Raw genomic sequence first — 23,872 nt, forward strand, 5'->3', positions numbered from 1 at the left:
TCCACTTTGTAGTTTTTACTGACCACGTTTTCCTCATATCTGAAGCATTTGACGCAAGCTAGAGGATACTTATGTGGGGAGGTAATTGTAAACATAAAACCAAGGTCGCAATTCGTTCATACAGGAGCTATTTATTTATTTGATTGGTGATCAAATAACAAGATTACATTGTAGCGTTCACAAGAATAACTTACAGAAACGACACTTGTTTAATGCAAACTTAATTAGAGGTGAAAACAACATGCATTAGAGACTAAAGCAACATTAGCATAAGCTATGGCGACATTCCCATAAATAATATTATAGTTTTTACAAGTTTAACTAGATATATATTTTTTTATAATGGACAGATATTAAACTAAGTAACTGAAATGCCATTATTCGTTACAAAAATTATAAAAATGTTAAGCACTCATGCTTAGGTACTCATTTGTAGGCAGTTTTTTTGTCGGGAAATGCTCTGCGCTTACCCACTGACCAATGTACACCTAACCTTTCCTTATCATTTTACAACAAAATTTTTTCAAATAATATACTCGTAAGGTGACCTATGTATAAAGCGATAAATCAGCACATGTGCTTATTTGCCTTGTTCAGTAAAATACTTTCTATCTTGGTTAACTATGTATGTAGGTAGATAATCAAAAATGCAATACAAGAAAGGGACATAAGAGTTAAACACACTCACGTTTAAGTATGATTGAGACAAATTACAGGCATTATAAGTACTCAGGGTAAATAATAAAACAACTAAGTAAGTATTACCTACTATGTATTATGGAAGCAATAAACATATTGAGTATTGAGTACAAATTATTTGCTTAGAATGCCGCCACCGTCCATATGCTTACTGACTAATTAATGAATGTGAAAGTATGTTAACTCTACCTGACCTGTGTCTCTTACGCCTAAACCGTAGATTGGTTTTAATAGATTTCATTTTCAGCATACATTATTATGATACGATGATTACAAAAGGATGTGGGTGAATGCGAGCAACGCTGCAAAAGCTGGTCATTTTCATGTGAGTAACTAGAGTAAGTAGTAATACTGCTTTTCATGATCTAGCTGATAAAATAAGTGAGTGGGATTCTGAGTGAACTTTAAAATGCTACTTATTCCATTGGCACTAGGGAAATTGTATGTTCCATTGAATTTGAGACAACCACAAAATAAACGCTTAAATTACATTATTATTTATGTACCTAGAGGTAATAATATTGCGAGCTTTGGGGTAAGTTTATTTAGTATGTAGTAATAATTGGGTTTTATATAGTCTATTTTTCTAAGCTCTTGCATGCTCAAGTTTTTGTTCATCAGCACAGCTATTAAATCTCAGTTTATTGGGTATGAAAACTAATTGAAATTAATTCTGCGAACTTCATGATTTCATAATATACCTAATAGGTATTATAAACAGTTCCTCAATGACTAGACAAAACAGAAGCGTGCGTGATGTCGCAATCGGACGCAACCATGACGCCTCCGCAAAATCTGCGCCACGCATAGAAGTGGTTTGCATCTTATCACAGCGTGTTGGTGATAAGCTGCGTAACTTGCGTTGAGTAGCAAGCTGTCCGCATGCTGAGGCAGTTCAAGGTTTTGATTGCCCATTGATTGATGGTGACGTCACGGAACCCAACCCGCTAGCACAGCGGCCGCCAGCCCGCGCTCGCAGTCGCTCGGTCCACACGCTCGACGCCGCGTGCTCGGAGCTTCAGTCCTATCTTACACCCTATCGATCGCATTCATTTACAATGTTTTGGCGACGGATAGTATAAATGGTGCCTACCGTGCCCTGAAACCGCATACGAACATTTTATTACCTACTTTTCATACAAGAAGTTACTATTCTACCAGTTTCGCAATCTCGCCAGTGAAAGTTGTAGTTGCGGTTGTTTTCATTTTAGAATATTTTTACTTTTCAACAACATGAAGGATAAGAAAAAAAGGTAAGAATATTTTATTAATTACAATTTTATTCTACCTAGTCTTATTAAATGTGAATTATCAAAGTTTGTACGAACGAGTCCCGGGAACATCGACATTTTGACATAACGCTCTACCTTTGACAGAACACGCACGGCCAAAAGCTGTTCATTACTCACGACACGATTTCAATGGTATTGCATGATATTGAATGTTATATAGCCTGACCAGGAACATAAAAACCCTCGCCATGTTGCGGAAAACTAATGGTACTAATTTCTTTTAATGGCAACAGTAACTGAAAACTTCATTGTCATGTCACCTTGCATGTCAGTCTATTGTTGTCAAAGTGTAAACAAACTTTATTTTAAATGTGTGCAATTGATTTTGTGAATTAAATTGCTAAAATATTTTTATAGTCGTGAAAGAAAAGTGGTTCACGATGTGTTAATGTATTTGTCGAAGAGAAATACTAAGGGTTCGGACAATATTTTCATTGAATAATGTTTCCGACAAAGGTTGTCAAATTGACTGACATGTTTATCGTATAGTACAGTCCACTATGAAAATTAGCTGTAGTCTGTTTCAACTACCTATTTTAAAGTTTTTTGTCACTTTCTAAGTTTTGAATTTTATGGAATTGGGAAAGAAGTACCGAGTTTGAAGCGTTCATGAGCAGACATTGCAGTTGAATATTCAAGTTCTGAATTTGATTATTGATGAATAATAAAATAAATCGTACTAGCTCGATTGATGGTTTCATTTAATTTATTTAAACCAGGTTACCTTTAATAATATTTTTCGTTCATTTATGAAAATATCAAATTAGCCCGTAATCCTGAATCCTGATACATAAATTTAGCCTATTAATTTAACACATGTACGACTGTACTTAGTGTTGCACTATCAAATGCAATTGAAGCGCCTCTATGCCAGGGTTTTTATGTTCCTGGTCAGTCTATAAAACTGACAAAAACATCTTCAAGGTATTATGTATTTATATTTATTACATTAACAATGATAAAATATAGACTTAAATAAATAATCTACTTAGCTTCAATACTTAAAAGCTTCCTTCAGAAAGTTTTGAAAGCTTTTTAAGTTTAGCATGATAGAGATATTATTATACATATTTTTTCTGAAAATCTTTTATTGAATAAATTTCGTTTAATTTATGATTAACTTTTAGAATTCTTATCAATTGACTTTACCTACATTGTTAAATATGCAGTCAAACTTAATTTAGTTAATTTTTAATGATAAAAACATGACATACTAATTATGATTTTAATATGAGTAGGTATTACCTACGAGTACATACTTATTGTTTATTTAATTTTATAGATCTAACGTTAGAGGTTTCCCCAATGCGATAGAGTAGATTTATTAGTTTAAAAATTAAATGTTCTAATTTGTAACAATAAAAAATATGCTGTGCCAAATATTGTTGATTCATTGACTTATTGATTCACCATATTATTAAGTATTTCGTAATCGCGATGATGTTGTGACAAACAATTTTTTCATTGATTGTAAACATTGACGCATATTATCTTATTGAATGAGTTCGAAACTTACATGCTCAACTACATACAATATAGTTAAATTATTACAGCAGGCTTATTATTGCCAAAGAGTTGCCTAAATTTTAAACAGCAACGAGACGATGTTGATTTAAGGTAGGTACGGATATCGCAACTTTTATGCGTTTTTTATCAAACCAACGCCTGTAAAAACGTCACGTGCGGATTTGTTCTAATCATTACAGTTAATTTCAATTATTACTCGTAGAATCAACATTTCTTACTCTTTTGAGCAGAACCTCGGTATTCCATGTCTTTAATAGTCAAGGACCAGTCTTCAGACTTTTTACGTACCTACTGGCCACGCCATTGCCAGTCACGATGCCTCGAAACCGTTATTTTCTACCTGTGCAACGAACGTGTCTGTCTGTGATATAAGATATTACTTTTTTGTAGACAAGGAAGTCTAGGAACCAGACCTCTAGTTAATGTGAATGAGGTAGATTTACATAAGTTTAGGATGTTCAACACATTTTTTTTAATAGCCCTAATAATTAAATAGATTATTAAATAAGAACTTCTTTTTTGCGACAAAGCACTTCGTGAATTCTTATTTATTTTTATACTTCCACTGTAAAAATGTATGGAATGCAATGAAAGATATGCAATTGAAAGTTAAACAACAAGTCTATTTACATCTACTGAGCGCAGTTTCTAATTTTATAGTTGCACAAATTGAACAGAATTTTTGAAGAATTTAAAATGTCTCATTTCACCTTCTAGCAGTCATATAACATTTTTACACCTCTGACGTAGGTACTTACTAAGAAAGAAAACAATAGCTACAGACAATACTTCTATACTAACTAAGTAACTAGCGTGGACTCTAGCTAAAATTAAGAGCATACTTACTGTATGATAACTACGCTAGTTGTAAGTAGAAGTTCGAAATGTTTATTATCTCTACTTCTAACAAATACGCCATAAGAATGTAAGTACCTGAATTGTTTATACTTAAAATTCTTCATAAAGAACTAAATAATCAGCCTATTAGTAAGTATCCTTTACTGCCAAATAGTAAGTTGCCTATATTATGAGTAACCTCTTACAATTACAATATGTCTAAAGACCCAGTGTTAATCGTGATCGTTTCGCAAGTCCTAAAATAGGTACACAGTTTAGCAGACTGATGTTTTCAGATGTATCTACATAAGTAGCGAAAGCAAGCTGTCACATTGTGTAAAGAGAGCTGATTAACAAATTAACTCTCAATATTATTTGTTGAAACTAGAGCTTATTTGCTTAGCTTCTATTGCTATAAATATGTTGGTAGTAGTAGTAGTTGACATAATTCGTACCTACTAAGCAATTCCCCTGAACTTGCCTCAAAAACTTTTCTAGTCTTTGAGAATGTAGAGTCGGACGAAGTTTTTTTCTTTTTATGTAAGTCACAACTTAATTTGAACACAAGAGTTTTAATACTATGTTTATTGTTTAATTATAAACCTATAAACTATGTAACTTAGCGTACGCATCGCGTTGATAATAGCATTGACATACAAAATACAGTAACCATATTTTTACTTTATAGGTACGTATCGGACAAACTTGACAGTAGATTATTAGAAGTAATAATATTTTATAATAATTTATATAATTTTTCATCAGAAAAGGTTTCCGATCAGTAGTACCGATTTAACTAATGTTTATCCAACATGAGATAAATGATAATCCTACATGACCCATAACCTAATATGCCCTAGGAAAGACCAAAGATTAGGCGAGACTCTAGCAAATTACCAGTGCGTACTTAGTGCAGTATCTGCCCTCCTCTAAGATTGTTTGATGAGCACAAACTCATTCACACGGGTTTAGGTAAGGTATAGGTAATACATTGAAAAAGTACCCATATCTCTGTAACAATAAAACTTATTACTTATAATTATATCCCACCAGATTTCTACAAATGGTGGTTCCTTATTCTGTTCTGTGACCTAAGGGTTCAAAGATAAAGACTGTATTTACGACTCGACAGTCGCTTCCAGTATCCTCAGAAGTGAGACGCCATCCTGCTCTATAATAATTCAAGAGTATACGTCATAATACTAAGATTAATAAAATGGTTTTGATAGTGTTTGGTTATGCTGTGTACTGTCGACGAAAATTAAAAATAGTGAAAGTTCAAAGGTAAATTTTCATTTTCTTTACGCTCACGTCCCCATAATCAAACCTTGGTTAGTGCCAATCTTTACCCGACTGCGCCAGAAGGAGGGTTATGTTTACAGCGCTTTTCATTGTTTTTTAAAGTTTTTTTTTTAATTAAGTATAGGTACCTAACACGTTATTGTGAATTCTGGATAAAATTTTACAAAACAAATGTAATATTAACCTTCTTACTGTAAGATTGTGTACCGATGTAGTCCCATCCACTATGTTAGCCTACTTTATTGCTAATTAAGTTATCTCAGTGAATAAAACTGATCTCTGTTAACAAGTCATTGTACCTATTGCACACAAAAGACCATTGTAAGCTGTTTACTGCTTGTATTGACCTGCTTCTGTAATAGAAGCCTTTTGATTTGCTGGCTTAATTTAAATGATTTACTTTTGCATCTCGCTTGTTATTCAATATCCAATCACTTAACTAATTAATTAACGTACATACTTATCACAATCACCGTTCCACACACTATACCTACTTATTTAAATAATTATACTGAATAAATTAACAAGTCAAAGTATATAGTTATAAGCTTTTTTTAAAATTCGGTAGGTATTATTTCAAAGATAAACAAAATTACATACATTATTAGCTAACTTAGGTACTCCAAAATAGATGTAATTGATGTTATATATTTCGAGACAATTCAGTAAATTAGGTTACAATTAATAATATAAGTATTTAATTGTATAATGTTAGCTAAAATAGGATAATATTTTCTGCTCTATCTTAATTCAGGATTCGAATCATCTGCACTTCAAACTCTACATTATTACAATATTATGTCAAGGCAAATGTTAATACATAATATGTAGTTAATAGCACGTATAGTGAATGTTAATTACCGACTAACTTGGCTTGACTTTTGGCTCTAATTTACAAGTGTAATGAATATTATCGAATGCAGTAATCAATGAACTGTCTTGTTAATATACAGTGTGAGTCACGTTAAAGTGTACATATGAAAATAAATGAAACTAGACCTATTTTTATCGACAAAAAAGAGGTCAAAATTTTTTTGAGATTTTTTTTATTTTTTTTATAGAATTTTTGTTCTTCCAATTACTTATTGTAAAGAAAACGTAATAACTTTTAAACTAAGCGGTATATTCTGGTAAAATAAAAACAGTAATAATGCTAAATAACAGGCAATACTAAAAAAAATACATAAAATACACAAAAAAGGGCAACAAATAATAAAAAATGATACTTTTTGAAAAAAATTTGCTTTTAAATTCGTGTTTTTTTGGTTATTTGATAAATTTCTTCAAAAAATGCCCCTATAACCGGTGGTTTTTATTACTTTTTATTATTTTCTATCGTATTACCTTCGTAAAACCAAAAATCGCATGTGTCTATCCCTATCACAACGTTTGCAATGATCGTTTGAACTAAGCCTCTCCAGGCGCGATATTCAACGCTTCGTTAACATCGAAACTGAAAATGGCTCTAGATTTGTAATTTTGATAAAGACATGTTAGATTTCAAATAAAAACAAAAGATTTCAAAGTAAAATAAGCATTTTAGTTAAAATTAAAATTATCTCTACCTGTAGCGGAGAATAGTGTTGTGGCAGGCCTTTGTTCAAACGATCATAGCAAATGTTGTGATAGGGATAGAGACATGCAATTTTTGGTTTTACAAAGATAATACGATAGAGAATAATACAAAGTAATAAAAACCACCTGTTATAGGGGCATTTTTTGGAGAAATTTATCAAATAACCAAAAAAAACACGAATTTAAAAGCAGATTTTTTTCAAAAAGTATCATTTTTTATTATTTGTTTGCATTTTTTGTGTATTTTATGCATTTTTTTAGAATCGTCTGTTATTTAGCATTATTACTGTTTTTAATTTATCAGAATAAACCGCTTAGTTTAAAAGTTATTACGTTTTCTTTACAATAAGTAATTGGAAGAAAAAAAATTCTATAAAAATTAAAAAAAAAAATCTCAAAAAATTTTTGACCTCTTTTTTGTCGATAAAAATAGGTCTAGTTTCATCTATTTTCATATGTATACTTTAACGTGACTCACACTGTATAATCTTTGAGTTAAAATAAGTAATATGTATGTATCGCCAATAGTAGAGTCAACTATGATTCAACAACTAATTATTATCAACAATCCTACCACAAGGCATTATGTTGCAATCGTTTTCAATCAATGAAAGTCTTGTTTGGCCTGTTTGTGCAAACTTGACTGATCACAGTGGTCAGTCAATAAATAAACTAGTGATCTTGATCAGTGTGTTGTAAAATATTGAGATTGACGCGCTGAACAAATTGAAATTAATATTGTGTAACAATGTTCACGAAATGTAGGTACCAACTACCGATAGGTCAATAAAAAGGATTAAATTGCTAATAAGTCTAATAACTATGAAACAGCATTTACCTTAGCTTAGCTCTACTATAAGTCAGTGTATTAGATGAAACACTAGCTATAAGTAGCTGCGTTTTTGGCGACATGCGTTTGTCGTATGCAGTATGATAAAAATTATTAAATTGAGGTACTTACCTATCAGCATTTAAGAATTTTGTTTACCAAACGTAACCTAGAGATAGGTTATGCCTAATTGTATGTACCTACCTATGTACTTAGTAATTCGTGATTAATGTGCTATTTGCACGTATGACTTTTTATTTTTGGCTTTGGCCGCTACTATCACCACAAGGTCAGGATAGACGTTGTCTTTGCTAGTGCTTGGCAATGGTCATCATTTTTGTAAATAGCTATTTACATGTTCGTAAACAAGCCCGTTACTTGACCCGAGTGAATCTATTATGATATTAGAAGAGCATTCTGATGCACATTATAAAAATTTTCTAATTTAGTAAACCTACTAAAGCCTTAGCGTGATTGCAGCCTGCCTGACCTTCTACTGTTGTCGAAAGTGTAATTTAATCATGAACTTGTTTGAAAATCAAAATGAAAAAAATGATTGTCAAATCACGTAGTACAGAACAAAAGACAGACCTGCAGACCTGTCCTGTGGAGGAAGATGTTTCTTACGCACATTTGCCAAAAATCTAGAGAATATAAAATTTTCCAATAAACACGAAACCATATTCCATATTTACGTAGTATGTAGGTAAAAGTAAAGTCATGTGACTAAAATTTGCAAGCACAAAAAACATCGATTCATTAAGGTAAATCTCGCAAATAAATACCTCGATTACTTAGGTACTTATTCAATGCCTATTTTGGTTTTGTAATAAATTTTTTCATGCTTACTCTAATTTTGTTTTATTTAGTAGGTAGGTACTTAGTCACAAATAATATTCATTAAATACAAAATCCGTTTAGTTAAACTAAGTATTAGAAACTAACTGATTATTTTACTATTTTATATTTTCAACGTATTTTCACTAGGTATTGGTGTTTATCTTGTGATAAAAATACAATGAACGGTAAATTAAATGAAGAAACTGATTACATTGTTTTTTCATAGTCCTTGAAATCACCTAGGTTTTCTTTATTTACTTACTTACTTACTGTCTTTTGCCTTTATTTCGCATATAATATAGAAACTAAATAAAATAAAATACTACAACTTGTAATTAATTTAGTAACTTTACACATAACGACACAGCTACTTCCGCGATTTGCTCTACATTAACTTAATATCAACTGTAGATGAACATTAGACTGTAGAATCGCACCAATTTTTACATAAAAGTACCAATGTGTTCAGTTTTACATACCTTCGTTCTTACACATAGAGTAATGAATGAAATAACATGTATTTTGAGCCATTTATAGCGTTTAGTTTTACATACCTTCGTTCTTGCACATAGTTATAAATTACACTAGCTGTGTCCGCGACTTCGTACGCGTGAAAACCCGTTTTCGCAACATATTTCATTGTCCTATTGATCGTAGCGTGATATTTATACAACATATAACCTTCCCTATAGCCTTCCTCGATAAATGGGCTATCTAACACTGAAAGAATTTTTCAAATCGGACCAGTAGTTCCGAAGATTCAAGTAAACAAACAAACAAACAAACTCTTCAACTTTATAACATTAGTATAGATGTGTTTTTGTCGACAGTGATGGAGCTCACGAGTCCATGCTCAGCGACGAGCACAAGCCGCAAATCACAAAGAAAGAAACCAGGAAACAGGACGACTATGATGCTCTACAAAGCTTTCTTCGCAGCATCAGCTCTACGGCCACTCTCCCGCCCTACGTCAAGGGCGAGACTTACTCCTCCTACAGAGGTGTTTTTAACCAGGTAAGAATACATTTTTTTAAAGAATATTAGTAGTTTGTGTTCCACAAAGTAGACGAAGACAAAGAAGAGAAGACTAAGACATCATAAGGTAAGGAAGGCGTTGGATGCAGGCCTCTACCAACCGGTCAATATGGAAGTCATTAGGGGAGGCCTAAAGGTCAGCAGTGGACGTCTTACGGCTGAAATGATGATGATGAATTTGTGGTAAAATTATCTACTAATTTCATAGTCATGTGAGTTAACCCCTCGTACTAATTTATACTTGTGTTGCGAGTGGGTTCACCACAATAGTCGAGCGGCAACAGGGTTCAAAAACGCGTTCCTCGGATGCCGAGTCGGCCAAGTCTAATCTAATCCCTCACGATTCGGTTTTAGTGGATTCAAATGTTTTATTTAAAAGTTTAATAAAAATATAAGCCTCAATAATAATAGCATCATCTCAATGCATGTCCTTGAAATCTTACAGGTCACCGGGACAAAGTCTCTTTTCAGTATTTTATTATTATTTATACATAGATAACATGCCAAATTCAATTGACACAAAATGTAGAGCATTATCTTGTTTGTGAGAGAATACTGCCAAATAGCCATTCTCTACCGATTAAGTGCATTAAAATAATATTAATAAACTTCTTTTTACGTAGGACATAAAACTTACGCTGGTATTAATAAAATTAATTGAATTAAATAACAGTGACCTCCATCTGACAGACACCTTGAGCCTCCTTGAGCTCTCGCTGACAGATTTCCAAGAAAAGTAATACTTTTAGTTAGTTTTTTCCAATAAATTAATTGATAGCATTTGTTAATTATAGTTTCTATTGACTAAGCCAAGTACTTTGAGTAATTAACTCCCCTTAGGTGGCTAGTCGACTAGTCACGGACAACTACCTTACTTCCAATCATTGGAAGTCCTACCTGCAAACTATATTTAGACTACCTGTACCATACCTGGGTACCTACTTAACTGTTTGGGTTTGTTTAGCGGTCAAGGCCGTGATCATAGACTATATCGGTGACTTCATACCAATTTGCATAATAAAGTCTATACACTCGGAACTTTGTCCTAGCACACTCACATACGACTAAAATCGAACCAGGAACATCTTTCACTCCAGGCAATCACCACGCCACTAAACGGGGCTAAAAACTTCAGTCTGATAATAAAATACGTCAACACCGTACAAGAAGACACAATAGAAACAATTGACTCGCGGCTAAATACAATTGATTTTCTATTGTCTACGCATTATACTTATGGCCCTAACAGACGATTCACTCGGGTCTATGCGAACTCAAGCGAATGCCGAATGCTGAAATCCAACATCGATGTTGTGGTTCTAGACAGTGATTAAAAAAATAATTGTTAAAGAAGATCAGTCGGTGAAGACACCTGCACTTTAAAATGCATTTTCCTGAGACTCGGACAAATGTAGGTAAACTTTTGATGGAAATGCAAATGGATATGGATGATATGTCAAGGCAAACCCATATCAGCTGAATTTATTCCAATGGATTACCCATGCAACGAATAGGTACAATATTTTGTAGTTACAGACGATGGCACGGAAGCTTTACACTTCTTAATCTTAAAATAGTGTCATTTTTTACATAAAAAATTATGTATTCTGATGTGCTAAGGTAATTCCCAGTCTCAAAAAAGTGGTAAGCCTTCTATGAAAGGCCTAAAATGGGTACTACAATACCAAATGGGTAGCCTACCAGAATAAAACGACTACGCTACGACTCTACGACTCTATGTAATGACTACGCTGGTAAATATTATAGAATATGAAGTAACCTATATGGTGACCTTAATTTTCAATCACTGGTCAATAGTAATTTTATGCCCTAGTTAGTAGATATCATTTGTTACTTAATTGACCTCTAGGAATATCTAATCTAATCTTAAATAGCATAACAGTATAAGGCTGAGTTGCACCAACTAACTTGACCGTAACTATAACGTTATCCGGTGTATTTTGTATGGAGTTTGACGAATTTTTGACGTTTGTTAAAGTCAAAGTAAGATGGTGCAACCCAGCCTAAGTAGATCTTTTAAATTGTATTATAACTTTTTCAAGAGAACAGAAAATTAATAAAAAAAGAAGTGAATAAAGCAATTGACCCGTAACTTGCAAAATGGAGTGAGGCCGCAGCATGCGAATCCTTCCATCGTAGTCGATCAACCGTAACACTTTATACTGACCATATAGTTTGTTATAATAGCGGCATTATTGCTGAAAAAAAGTTAATGAAGTAGAGAATTTCACTTTAGCTGTAAGTTAAGTTTGTGAGTTGCATTAATTGTTGAAAAAATTAATTAAATAGAGTATTTCACTGATAGCTGTTTCATCATCGAGGTGCACGACTCTACACGTCATTATGATTTTAGATTAATTAAGGATTAATATTATTCTTCTTAAAAGGAAAAAATATTTAATATATATCGATATAGAGAAATTTTATTTTATTCTGAGTCAAGAAAACAAGATCGTGATCACTCACATCTCAAATAATATAAGTTACGTATGTACTTATAAAATCGTTACATTGTCTTAACAAAGCTGTTACAAACCACACGATAAATAAATAAAAGATACATATGAATATACATAACGAACAGTTTTATTACATCCATACATAAATATCTATCTACCTATTCATGAGATGCATGTTCTTAGACCTATATATGTACATAGGTATATGTTGCATTTCTTATTGTTACCAGTCTACATAGTGTGGAATAAGATATTTAAACTTCACACTTGCATATAACAAGCTGTGGAAAGCTCTAACGCCAACTATATAGAGCAGAACATTTTAACCGTACTGAAAATTGAACTTGAGACCTCTGGGTCTTACTCACTTTAGTCTTAATTATTCTTACCACTAGCCTACAGAGGCGATTAAAAGATAATATCGTATTATCTAGGCGGCACTTATAACTTATCATTTTCCCTTATGTTTTCTTGCAAGATAAAAGTGTAATGATACATTTGATCTCAATTAGCTAGATTGCTGGCATGTGAGTGAGCAGCAGACACAGCACGTGCTAACACACATGGCGAATGGAAGTTTTTCATTACTTCTCGTGGTGTCAACACTTATCAAAGCACTCTATTACTATTAAAGTAATTGGTCTTCCTAGGAGGTACAGTCGAAAGCACATCAGACTATACATTTTCGTTGCAAAGTCGCCCCTATCACAACTACGTAAGATACCACAGTGTTTACGTTGACATGCTGTCGCTGTACATACCTAGAGACGTTGCTAGAGACTGATACATGAAAAGTTAATAAGTTTACGATGCAATTTGAAAATAAAACAAGGACAGGTTCACCAACAGACTTCGCTGAAAACACAAATTCTAAAGGAAAATACTTACTAAAATTACTTATTATGGACGAATTCATTTAATGAACGGGCATAGGATTAGGAAACAGAGGCTCTACCAATCATTGCAATACTTACATGCATGTCATTTTATGCAAGTAACAACAGAGTATTTTATCTCTAAAGTAACTAAGTTAAAAATATGCTTTTTTTACTTAACTATTCGAGAAAGTCATAGACGATGTAGGTATTAAAAAAGGTACATATTTACATAAATCTATTGACGTAAATGAGTCGCGGCATACATAATACATATGCAGATTCAAAGTTCAAACCAGAAAACTCCTAAGAAATCTCTATAAAGGAAGTAATTAGTAGTTAAATTACTAAGGGCTGATTTTTCAATCGTCAGATATTTTTTAACTGGAGAATAAACTTGTCATTTTGACGTATTTCTCCTATTGAAACTGTCAATGTGCCAAACTTATTCTTCAGTTAATCCGACGATTGAAAAATCGGCACTAAGTAGAATAGATTTAATAGCGACAAAAGACCATAATTAGGACCAGTACCTAAGTAAGTGGATGAGATCTGAATACCTGTGCTATTACGATCATTATTGTAATTCCTGTATCACCATCACCACTGGTTGGATCCTTCTATGCTTGGAATTAAATCGACACTTGAGCATCGATCAGTTACGCGCCTAAATTCTCATAATGTCCACCTGGATAACTGAAACTGAACGTCTTTAATGACTGTTGTAATGTCGCATAAACATTAAGGCTGGGTTGCACCATCTTACTTTAACGTTAACAAATGTCACAAATCAGTCAAAATCCATAAAAAATACACTGGTATCGTTATTCGTTATAGTTACCCTTAAAGTTAGGTGGTGCAACTCAGCTTTAATCATGTAAATATTTGTTGTAGTGTCTTATAACATCGGCTGTGCTGATCCTGGCGGCGGGAGCGGGCCACCCCATCGGCTTCTCAGCCGTGGCGCTGCCCCAGCTAAGGGACGAAAACTCCACCATGAGGATAGACGACGAAATGGGATCTTGGATAGGTAAGCACCTTCCCAGTTTGTTGTAGGACTAGAAATATCTGAACTGTCTGTGATATTAACTCAATCTCATTCTTACTTTTATCAGTCATCCGTCTCCCGTTTTACAAATGGGTTAAAACATCGAACTTTCAGCTCCTATATTCTTCTGATTTAATTAATTGCGGGTTTCCATTAATTGTTATTCGCGGGACTACTGAACCTTCTGGTTGGGTTTCATTGACGGCCAAACTAAATCCTGGTTACCTACAGGATTTACAACATTTTATAATTGTACACGTAGTTACTGCGAATTCCCCTATATTGGTATTTAGGATTGTTTATTATGTTTATCTCTCTAGTTCTCTACTAACATCATGCAATCTAACAAACATCTAAATTAAGCCGAAATATTAATAAACTGAAGTTTTTTCATCATACAAAAATGTGCTGCGTAATCTAGTACAAGAATTGAAGTGGTGCTCTTGACAATGAACAGAATTACATCATTACTCGACTATTTATAAATATCGAGAAGAAATGTTAAACATTATCGCAAGATTCGCAAGACACTTATGCAATTTGTTTAAAAATGAGTTACTAACACACGCTAGCAAGTTTTTGCTCTATCTATCAATCATTTTGACTGCCCCAAAATAGAATAGGTATCATAGAATTAGTTAATCATAACTTGTTAAAATAACTGCTAGTAGTTACAAGTAATTTGTGATCATACAAAAACAAGAGTCATCTGTCATAATTATGTGGATACATAAGTTTAAGTAAGTAGTTACTTTGTTTCGGTTCGTCTGTCTGTTTTTAGACGTAGATAAATTTAGATGATGTCATTTCAAAAGAATACTTAAGATTTAAGTGTTACTGGAAATGAGCTCTGTTGTGTATTTTATGTAAAACTAGCCTATAACTCGATTTAACGCCAGCATTAATTCTTAGATAGTCTCTTTTTATTTCGAGTTCTTTTTATTTAGTTTAGAGACACTTTGATCGGTTGCCTTGGTGATAATGATAAAATTAATATTGGGTAGTTAGTAAGCCTCGCTATTTTGCATTGCGATTTTATTTTATTATAACCCATCTAAGTGAACTTTCTTACACCTTAATTAGTTATTTCACCTTTTTAACCTCGTCGGCCGTTTGGTGTAGTGGTTCAGAACGGACTACTATGCCGAGAGGTTCCGGGTTCGATTCCCGGCCGGGCAGAAATTGAAATGATGAATGGTCTGGGTGTTTTCTATGTATAATATGTATTTATTTACAAAAAAAAGTATTTAAGTATATTTAAATAAATAAATATCCTTGGACATTTTTACACCACGCTTCTAGTCCCAAACTAAGCAAAGCTTGTACTATGGGTACCTACTAGACAACGGATATAAACATACTTAAATACTTGTTTTTTTTTTGTAAATACATACTTATTATACATAGTAACACCCAGACCCATCACAGAAATTAACTCTAATCTCTAATTTATATCCATTGTTAGTACCCATAGTACAAGATTTGCTTAGTTTGGGCTAGCGGCGCAGTGTAAAATGTCCAAGGATATTTACCTATACAACCCTTATTATACGATGAATTGGTCTTTATTTTGCAATTTCTACTGTTTTTGACCCTGAAGTATAATTTTATTGTGAGCAACGCCATACACGCCCCAATCCACAATATTAACTTTATGGATAGAGCTTAATCAATCTTTGACATTATACGAAAATGAATAAGCATGCCGTAATAATCAAATGAAATGTACCTTACTTATGTGTTTGTTCGCGTCTAACTCATGTGTCATGTGTTTCATGTTTTTTACAATTATTTCTGTAGGAATAATTTATTTGTAAACTTTTAAAATATGAATAGGCATATTTTACATTATACCTTCTGATTACGTATTACTAGATTACTCTCTACCTTAAAGTGCCTATGCTATCATAGCCCCCCACATACACAAACTGTCAAAATGCACTCACTCCTCACTTTATAATATCAGTAGAGATAACAATCACATCAATATCGAAAAGATTAATCAACGTGTCGCCTGATCAGTTATCTAAGTACTGCTCTTGAACTACTATCAGTCATGATTGCCGTATCTGTTGAGGTTGCATCAATTTGTGTCAGATTTTGAAAAATAGGAATCAATCGTCACCATTATCTGCAGTTTTTACGAATGTACACAAAAATGCGGAATTGATTGCACGATCTTGCATAATAATGCTTCTGATAACGAGAGATCTGTTTTGTGGATAAACACAAAAGACAGACCATGCTTCTAATAAGTTGAACACCAATGGAATTTCTTCCTGAGACCGTAATTTTTCCACATTTTTATTATAATAGCGACTAAGTAAAATACCAAAGTAATGAAGTTTAATTAAATACAAATAATTTAAAAGCCTAACATTTCCAAGAACTAGACGTACCTATCTGTACGTACTTGTACCAACATACCTCCCTGTAAAATGTACCTATCTATGTAGGTAAAACGTTTTAACTAGCATGTTTCAATTCATTAATACATACCTCTCCCTGTACCACAGCAATGTAGCAATTCCGCTTCCTAGTTCTATGATAAATACAACTAGTTATGTATTATGTCGACATTTTCTAGAAAATAATATTTTATAATCATGTTTCCTTAAGTAAATAATTGTTTTAGAAGTAGATACTAACTACTACTACAAGGCATACTACAAGGGGCTGATGTAGTCGTAGTTAGCCTTCAAATACGCGAGCCTATTTGCTAACGACGTAATGAGATTGTTAATTAAAACATGAAGCAGTTACAGGAAAAAGGATACAACTTTTGTAATGGGAGTAACACATATTACGAGATAGGATAGGTATGCTGTGAACACCTTATCGCTTAATTAATTTATTTGTGTGGAATAATTTTCATTTTCATGAATTCGATATTTATAATTTTAGGCTGTTATTTACACCCTGTGTAGCCTAACAAAACAATTTAATGCGTTACAACAACATGTGTGTTGTTGTGTGGCCTGCAGTTTTTTCAGGAAAATTTCCGTTTCATTTTCAGCAACACCATTGCGACGTTTGATGTAGAGTCAATCAATTAATTCTCTACATTCCCTCAGGATTTGGCGGACAAGGAACGCCGTTATTGTATTTTGTGTCATTTGCAGATAAATAATATAAATGATATCTTAATAAACGTCCTCTTGAGGAGTCTCAACAGAGTCACACTTGTGTTCGAATGATTTGTTTTTCATTGTCGATGAATGCAAGTAATTATTTTCTTATTAATGATAACGTCATCTGCATACATTTGCGCTTAACTAGCGGCTAAGAGGGGTAGGTCAGATTACTAAATAATTAAGTTATTTTATAATTGCCCGTATCTTCAAAACTAGAACAGTTGTTTGATAATTAATAGAGTTAAAAGTTTGTGCCAAAACGTTGTCAGATTGTTATTTACTGGAATTATTACCTACTATCTATTGAAATCACACGTTTAGTAACTCGTGTCACAGGGATTACCCGTAGGTAAAATCATCGTGAACAAACTGTTTTTGCCATGCTCTCAAGTGTGTATGAAAGCGCTTGATGAATTGATATTGATGGTGCTTCAACAATGCGACTCGTTAAATATAATAACTGCGATGTATAAACAAAAATTTCCATTCCATGTTTCCAATTGAGAGGAATGGATCACTTTATTTATTTAGTATTATTAATAGAGGGGACATTTTTAAAATCTAGATCATAAAGAAAGAATTAAAAATAAAAAATTCCACCATTGGACATAGACTGAATACCTACATTAGCAATATGTAACCAAAAAAATAAAAAATGTTACTTACTTACAGTTACGTACAAAAACATACCTAGGTACCTACTTATTTTTAAAAACACCTATCATGGCGTTGTATCATGGCTACACACGTGAATCCAACATACAGGGTGGAAACGATAAGTGATCTCACTCGATTATTTCTAAACTATACAAGATATCGAAAAACTGGTTACTGATCCTGAAAGTGCTTCACGAGCTCTTTCAAACGGTATCAATAACAGGTTACAGAATAAACTGGAACTATCCGAAAATTTAATGTTTCCAGCTTCCATACATTTGGTAAAGTTACATAATATTAAAAACTACACAAGATATCGCAGAACTAGTTACTGATCCTAAGAGTGCTTCACGAGCTTTATCCAACGGTATCAACAATAGCTTACAGAATAAATGGGATCTATTAAAAAAATCAATGTTTTCATCTTCCATACATTTAGTACTAACACAGTCATGGCACTCATCTTTTGATAATATTATAGCAAGTAAAGCCTAAAACTAATGTTTCCCACAAATAATTTTAAATGAATTGCAATTTACGAGTTTATTTAACCGACTATTTAAGTTTATTATTTAACCTCCTGAGTACCAGACATACTTTTTTTGGAGTTCCGTTATGAAATTTTTGTAGTGCACTACATTATGGTAAGTTAGTATAAAAAAAATAGAAAAAAAATTATCAAATTGGAAAATCTTGTTTTTCACTATGTCTTTTATAAAGGACAACGGTATTTAATCAACATGTCATTTGTAAAGGACATAGCCATTTTTTGCGGGTTAATCTAGAATATACTACAAATAATAGGTTATTTCAAACATAATTTTAGATGTATAATATTTATTTTTATTGTTCTTTATCAAAATTAACGAAATTCAAATTTTAATCAACATAATTCTCAAAATTTAACTTTCTCTTACAAAATCACTATAATTAAACATTAGAAACATTAGAGATCAGTCAGTTCTTCATAATAGTTAGTTTTTAAGACTCAAATTTATGAATTCTACATGGAAATTGGTGAAAAAGTTGGGATTAGGAGTGAAACACAGGTAGATCCCACATTTTTTGCAGAGTACTGTAGTTTTTTATTACAACCAATGCTTCTGCAGCGCGATTGTTTTACACTATGTTCTGGAAAATAGGCAGGTTGCATCATTTTTTTAATTTTCTGTTTTTAGTGTGTCATTTGGCCATCTATTTTGAGTGTTAGCATTGTTTTGCATAGCTATCTGGCGTAGATACCGATGGCGAACCAACACCTCGGTACAGCCACGTCTAAAGCCACGCGAACATCCCCGCTCCCGCGATGCAATACTAAGTCATCCTCTTATTGGTGGTAGATATGAGGAATCTGATGATGCATAAGATGTTTGAGAATCCACAGGAGTGATCAAAGCTATCTCTCCCTCATCCGAGCTACTAGATGCACTGATACGATGGTCATTTGTTCTTTGTTGGAATTTTTGTGGGAATAACTCAGGATTTTCATCGGAATCATCACCAGAAAAGTCCGATTTGGAGTCATCAAGATATTTGCAATGATATCTTTTTTTAACCGCTATAAAAAACTTAAATTTACGTATATGTACTTTACATAGAACATCAGAACTCTAGAATTTTAGTATTAATTACATGCTATTGTACTTTGCAAAGGACATAAAAAATGAAATTGAGGGTAGGACCACAGTATTTATTTCTTCAACAAAATAGAACTTTAAATCTTTAGTTTATACAACTAATATATTATTTACCACAAACTAATACATATTTACTCATTATTTCTATAGATGAATAAAGATTTATTTTCCTTTGCGCGGAATCAAAGTCTCAGATTTATCTCTGGACGCCATTTTAGACCAAATTATAGATAATAGTTGACGTTTTCATTTTTTACCATAGATTAGTGTTGCCAAGTAACATTAAAAGTTACATAGTTTAGTGTTTTCTAGTAAAATGAAGCCAACAGATTTTTTTATTTTTTATGTACTGTGTGTAGGACAAATGTACGCAGGAGGTTAACAAAAAATAAATTACACTTCTAATATTATGTGGTTGGCATACATTTAGTATGGAAGCTGGAAACTTAGAATTTTCGGATAGTTCCAGTTTATTGTGTAACCTATTATTGGTACCGTTTGAAAGAGCTTGTGAAGCACTTTCAGGATCAGTAACCAGTTTTTCGATATCTTGTATAGTTTAGAAATAATCGAGTGAGATCACTTATCGTTTCCACCCTGTATAGAATCTAACATTATCTTGGCACAAAAACGCTTAACTTCTTCATTTTGTAACCTTTGAACAGGTACACCAATCCTTGAACCGGTACCTATTGTTCTTTTGTTAAAATTGTACCTAATGAACATAAATGACTGAGCACAATGTTGTATTCATTCCGCAAATGCAATACAACACGCGGATGCTTACCCGCTGTATTGTGAGCGGATAGACTTCGTGGCTAAACGATTAAATTAAAACCAATACACAACCTGACGACTACAGTACCTTTGCATGCATAGTACATTTCACAATCGACTCTTTGGCTCTATTCATGTAGAAATAGAGATAGGAAAACAAACGTTCAGTTATTTTAAATTTCTTTTTTATTAATAGGAATCTGACATGGCACATACATAACTAGACTCGTGTCTTCCGAAGCACGGAAACTTTTCCCTTCTTCAGTACAGTAAAAAGCTCTAACCAGACTGAAAACAAATTGCACAAATCGTGGGTTCAATTCCCGCCTTTGGCAGTTCGATTTTTTCAAGTTATTTATAATTTTCAAATTACACAAAACTATTATGTAGTAAAAGTGTACACTATGTGTCATCCAGCTGGGTAGTGAACCCGGAACCTCCGAGAGTCTAGCACTTTTTTTCTTCGATTAACATAACTTATTTGTTTGTCAACAGCCAGTATACACTCAGCGGCGACGCCGCTAGGGTCAATGCTGTCAGGGCCAATAATGGAGGCGATAGGCCGGCGGCGGACGCTGCAGGCCTGCGTGTTGCCACTCATCGTGGGCTGGGTCATAATCGGCACGTCGGTGCACCACGCCGTTCTGCTGCTCGGTCGCATCATATGCGGGTTCGCTGTGGGCATCATGGCCGCGCCTTCACAAGTGAGATTTTGTGCTACATTATTATCTCTCTTACTAACCTCCAGGCCACTGGGCCCATTTGGCCAAATGCCTACTTGGAAACTTTATATGCCCCTTGATCTTTATTTGATTTTAATCTCACGTGTACCTAAAGCAATTACATCATGTTGATAAGTACGTGACTACGTAGATTGACCGTTTGTGTCAGTTCTCTTATCTAAAACGACGAATGGATCATTATCGAAACATCTTACAATCACGTTCTGGACTTAGAACTGTAGTTCAGTTGAAAAGCGTGAGATTTATTTTCAGGTGTACTTAGGAGAGATCTCAGAGCCAAGACTGCGAGGTATTCTCATCGGGACGCCGTTTGTGGCTTACTCCCTCGGAGTTCTATACGTGTATGCCTTGGGAGGCGCCCTGCCGTGGCGCTCCGTGGCATATCTCTCCGTTGTGCTGCCAGCTCTTGCCTTCGTGGCTCTCTGCTTCTCCCCTGAGAGCCCCACGTGGCTCGCGCGCCGAGGCCGCTTCCACGAAGCCATGGCTGCCATATCACGCCTGCGTGGCGACCCCGATATTGTAAGTACCCGTTATTTGCAGTGCCATTATTGAAGCAGCAGCCACACAAGTACGCATTGTTCTTTGTGGTCTCAAATTGTTGATGCCACTGAACCATTATACAGTGCGATATTCTGAGGCATTTTACTCGATGATAAAATGCATAATGCATTACCCAATGGATATCAGTTTCATTGCAATATAAAATTGAGTTTCCTTCTGAACAGGTAATTTACCATAAATAATGCCATAAAAGTAGATAAAGTGGAAAATTATAGCTAATCTGCTTGTAGTATTTTTCCACTTTACCTATCTACTTTTTTCTCTACGAAATTAAAATAAAGAAGTGCTTCTGGCACTTCTTACATAGGTACACTTGATTAAATATTACGAGGTAGGATAGGAATGTTATTAATATTAGTGTTCTACAAATACTTTTTCTTTAAATGGTAAATTAAGAAATTATTCGATCCAATGTGGCATAGTAACAATCATAAATGTTTATTTATAGAAACAGCTAGTTACCTACATGTTTCCAATTCAGTTTTTTTTAGCTAGGTAAGTACTGCCACAATTATCCGATGATAAAAATTTTCAAGACTTAAGGAAACCTTCGCAGAAAGCTGACCTCTAGCTGTGCCTCTAGCGTCGCCTTCCGTATCCATCCGGAAATGTTATACTTCATTTGCTCGGTCAACACCATAGACTTCCTTATCGTTCTAGGGCAGTTTTTATAGTTTATACTGTTAAGTATTCGAAACCATAAGTAGGATACATATTAATAATTGATGCTTCCCGAAATGTCCTACATAACGTGGCTCAGGTGAATCACAGAAAACATGATAGAGAGAGACTGCAGTAAAGCTCTAATTAGGCGGACTTTCAACATCTTTGGAGATGATACAGTATTATGCAGTCTCCCATTTATATTTTAAGTACATACTCAGTGCATGAACCATAGTTTCTTTCTTACAACAGTTATTACACATACAAAATGCCTTATGTGCTTACAAGTGTCATTTATAATTGAACCCCAAAACTACTTATTGCTACACGCAATGGCTTTAATGAGCTCAACGAGATATGGTCAATTGGAGGAGTTCTGGAATATGCTGGATGCGATACAATTACCAGGCACTGTGGTGTTTGCATACTAATTTAGGCATGAGGATCGAGTTTCAAGCGGTAGATTGAAATGACATTAAAATCCATGTTTTTTTTTCTTTTCTGAATGCTCCACCTTACATGAGAATTATACGCTACATTTTGTATCAAAATACTGAACCAATGTTTTTTTCTGTTAATTTATACAAGTTATGTATCTAGGTACGCTTGACGTATTTATTGTTGTTGAAACGTTTTTGTGTTACGCTAGGTAGAGATTTTTACCGGAAACGGCCAGTTACTTATACACAACACAAATATTTCCTACGTAAACGTTTACAAAATACAAAAAAGTTCTTACATATTTTAATGAATTACATACCATGCTTCAAAGTTAAAGTCCAATGAATTACCTCGGTAGTTAGGTGAGGCCTATTTACGGTACGAACGACTTACGACAAAGTAACAACAAAATGCCTCCTACTTACTTCAAATGAGCACCATTCGATGGCAAATTTCCACGTTTTACTGGCATTATCCTCAGGCGCAACGCGAACTCCACGAGTTGATCTCAGCCCGGGAGAAAGAGAAGGCACGGGGTGAAGAGAGCATCAGGTTCCTGGCCACAGTGAGGCGCGCACCGGTGCTGAAGCCGCTGCTGCTCATCAACACCTTCAACATGCTGCAGATCCTGTCCGGCAGCTACGTCGTCATCTTCTACGCCGTCGACATCGTCAAGGACTCGGGCGGCTCTATGAACCCTCAAGTAAGTAAAGAGAAGGCGCGGGACTGAGGGAGCATCAGGTTCCTGGCCACAGTGAGGCGCGCACCGGTACTGAAGCCGCTGCTGCTCATCAACGCCTTCAACATGCTGCAGATCCTGTCCGGCAGCTACGTCGTCATCTTCTACGCCGTCGACATCGTGAAGGACTCGGGCGGCTCTATGAACCCTCAAGTAAGTAGAGAGATGGCACGGTACTGAG

At 34.2% G+C, this 23,872-nt stretch overlaps 1 protein-coding gene across 1 annotated transcript; it reads left to right on the forward strand.

Moving 5' to 3' along the window:
- Positions 1–1,658: 1,658 nt before the first annotated feature.
- LOC135075378 (facilitated trehalose transporter Tret1-like) lies at positions 1,659–23,682 on the forward strand. The gene is made up of 6 exons (XM_063969822.1): positions 1,659–1,952; positions 9,732–9,915; positions 14,186–14,321; positions 21,040–21,248; positions 21,540–21,806; positions 23,434–23,682. Exons 1-6 carry the CDS (start codon positions 1,933–1,935, stop codon positions 23,680–23,682), a joined length of 1,065 nt encoding a protein of 354 aa, XP_063825892.1. The 5' UTR covers positions 1,659–1,932.
- The last annotated feature ends 190 nt before the right edge of the window (positions 23,683–23,872 follow it).

This window comes from Ostrinia nubilalis, chromosome 10, assembly GCF_963855985.1.
Source record: "Ostrinia nubilalis chromosome 10, ilOstNubi1.1, whole genome shotgun sequence".
In the NCBI taxonomy this organism is placed as follows: domain Eukaryota; kingdom Metazoa; phylum Arthropoda; class Insecta; order Lepidoptera; family Crambidae; genus Ostrinia; species Ostrinia nubilalis.

Coding starts and splice junctions, on each gene's coding strand:
- LOC135075378 (XM_063969822.1), top strand. CDS start 1,933: ATGAAGGATAAGAAAAAAAG. Junction 9,916..14,185: donor ACAGAGGTGTTTTTAACCAG/GTAAGAATACAT, acceptor TATTTGTTGTAG/TGTCTTATAACATCGGCTGT. Junction 21,249..21,539: donor TCATGGCCGCGCCTTCACAA/GTGAGATTTTGT, acceptor ATTTATTTTCAG/GTGTACTTAGGAGAGATCTC.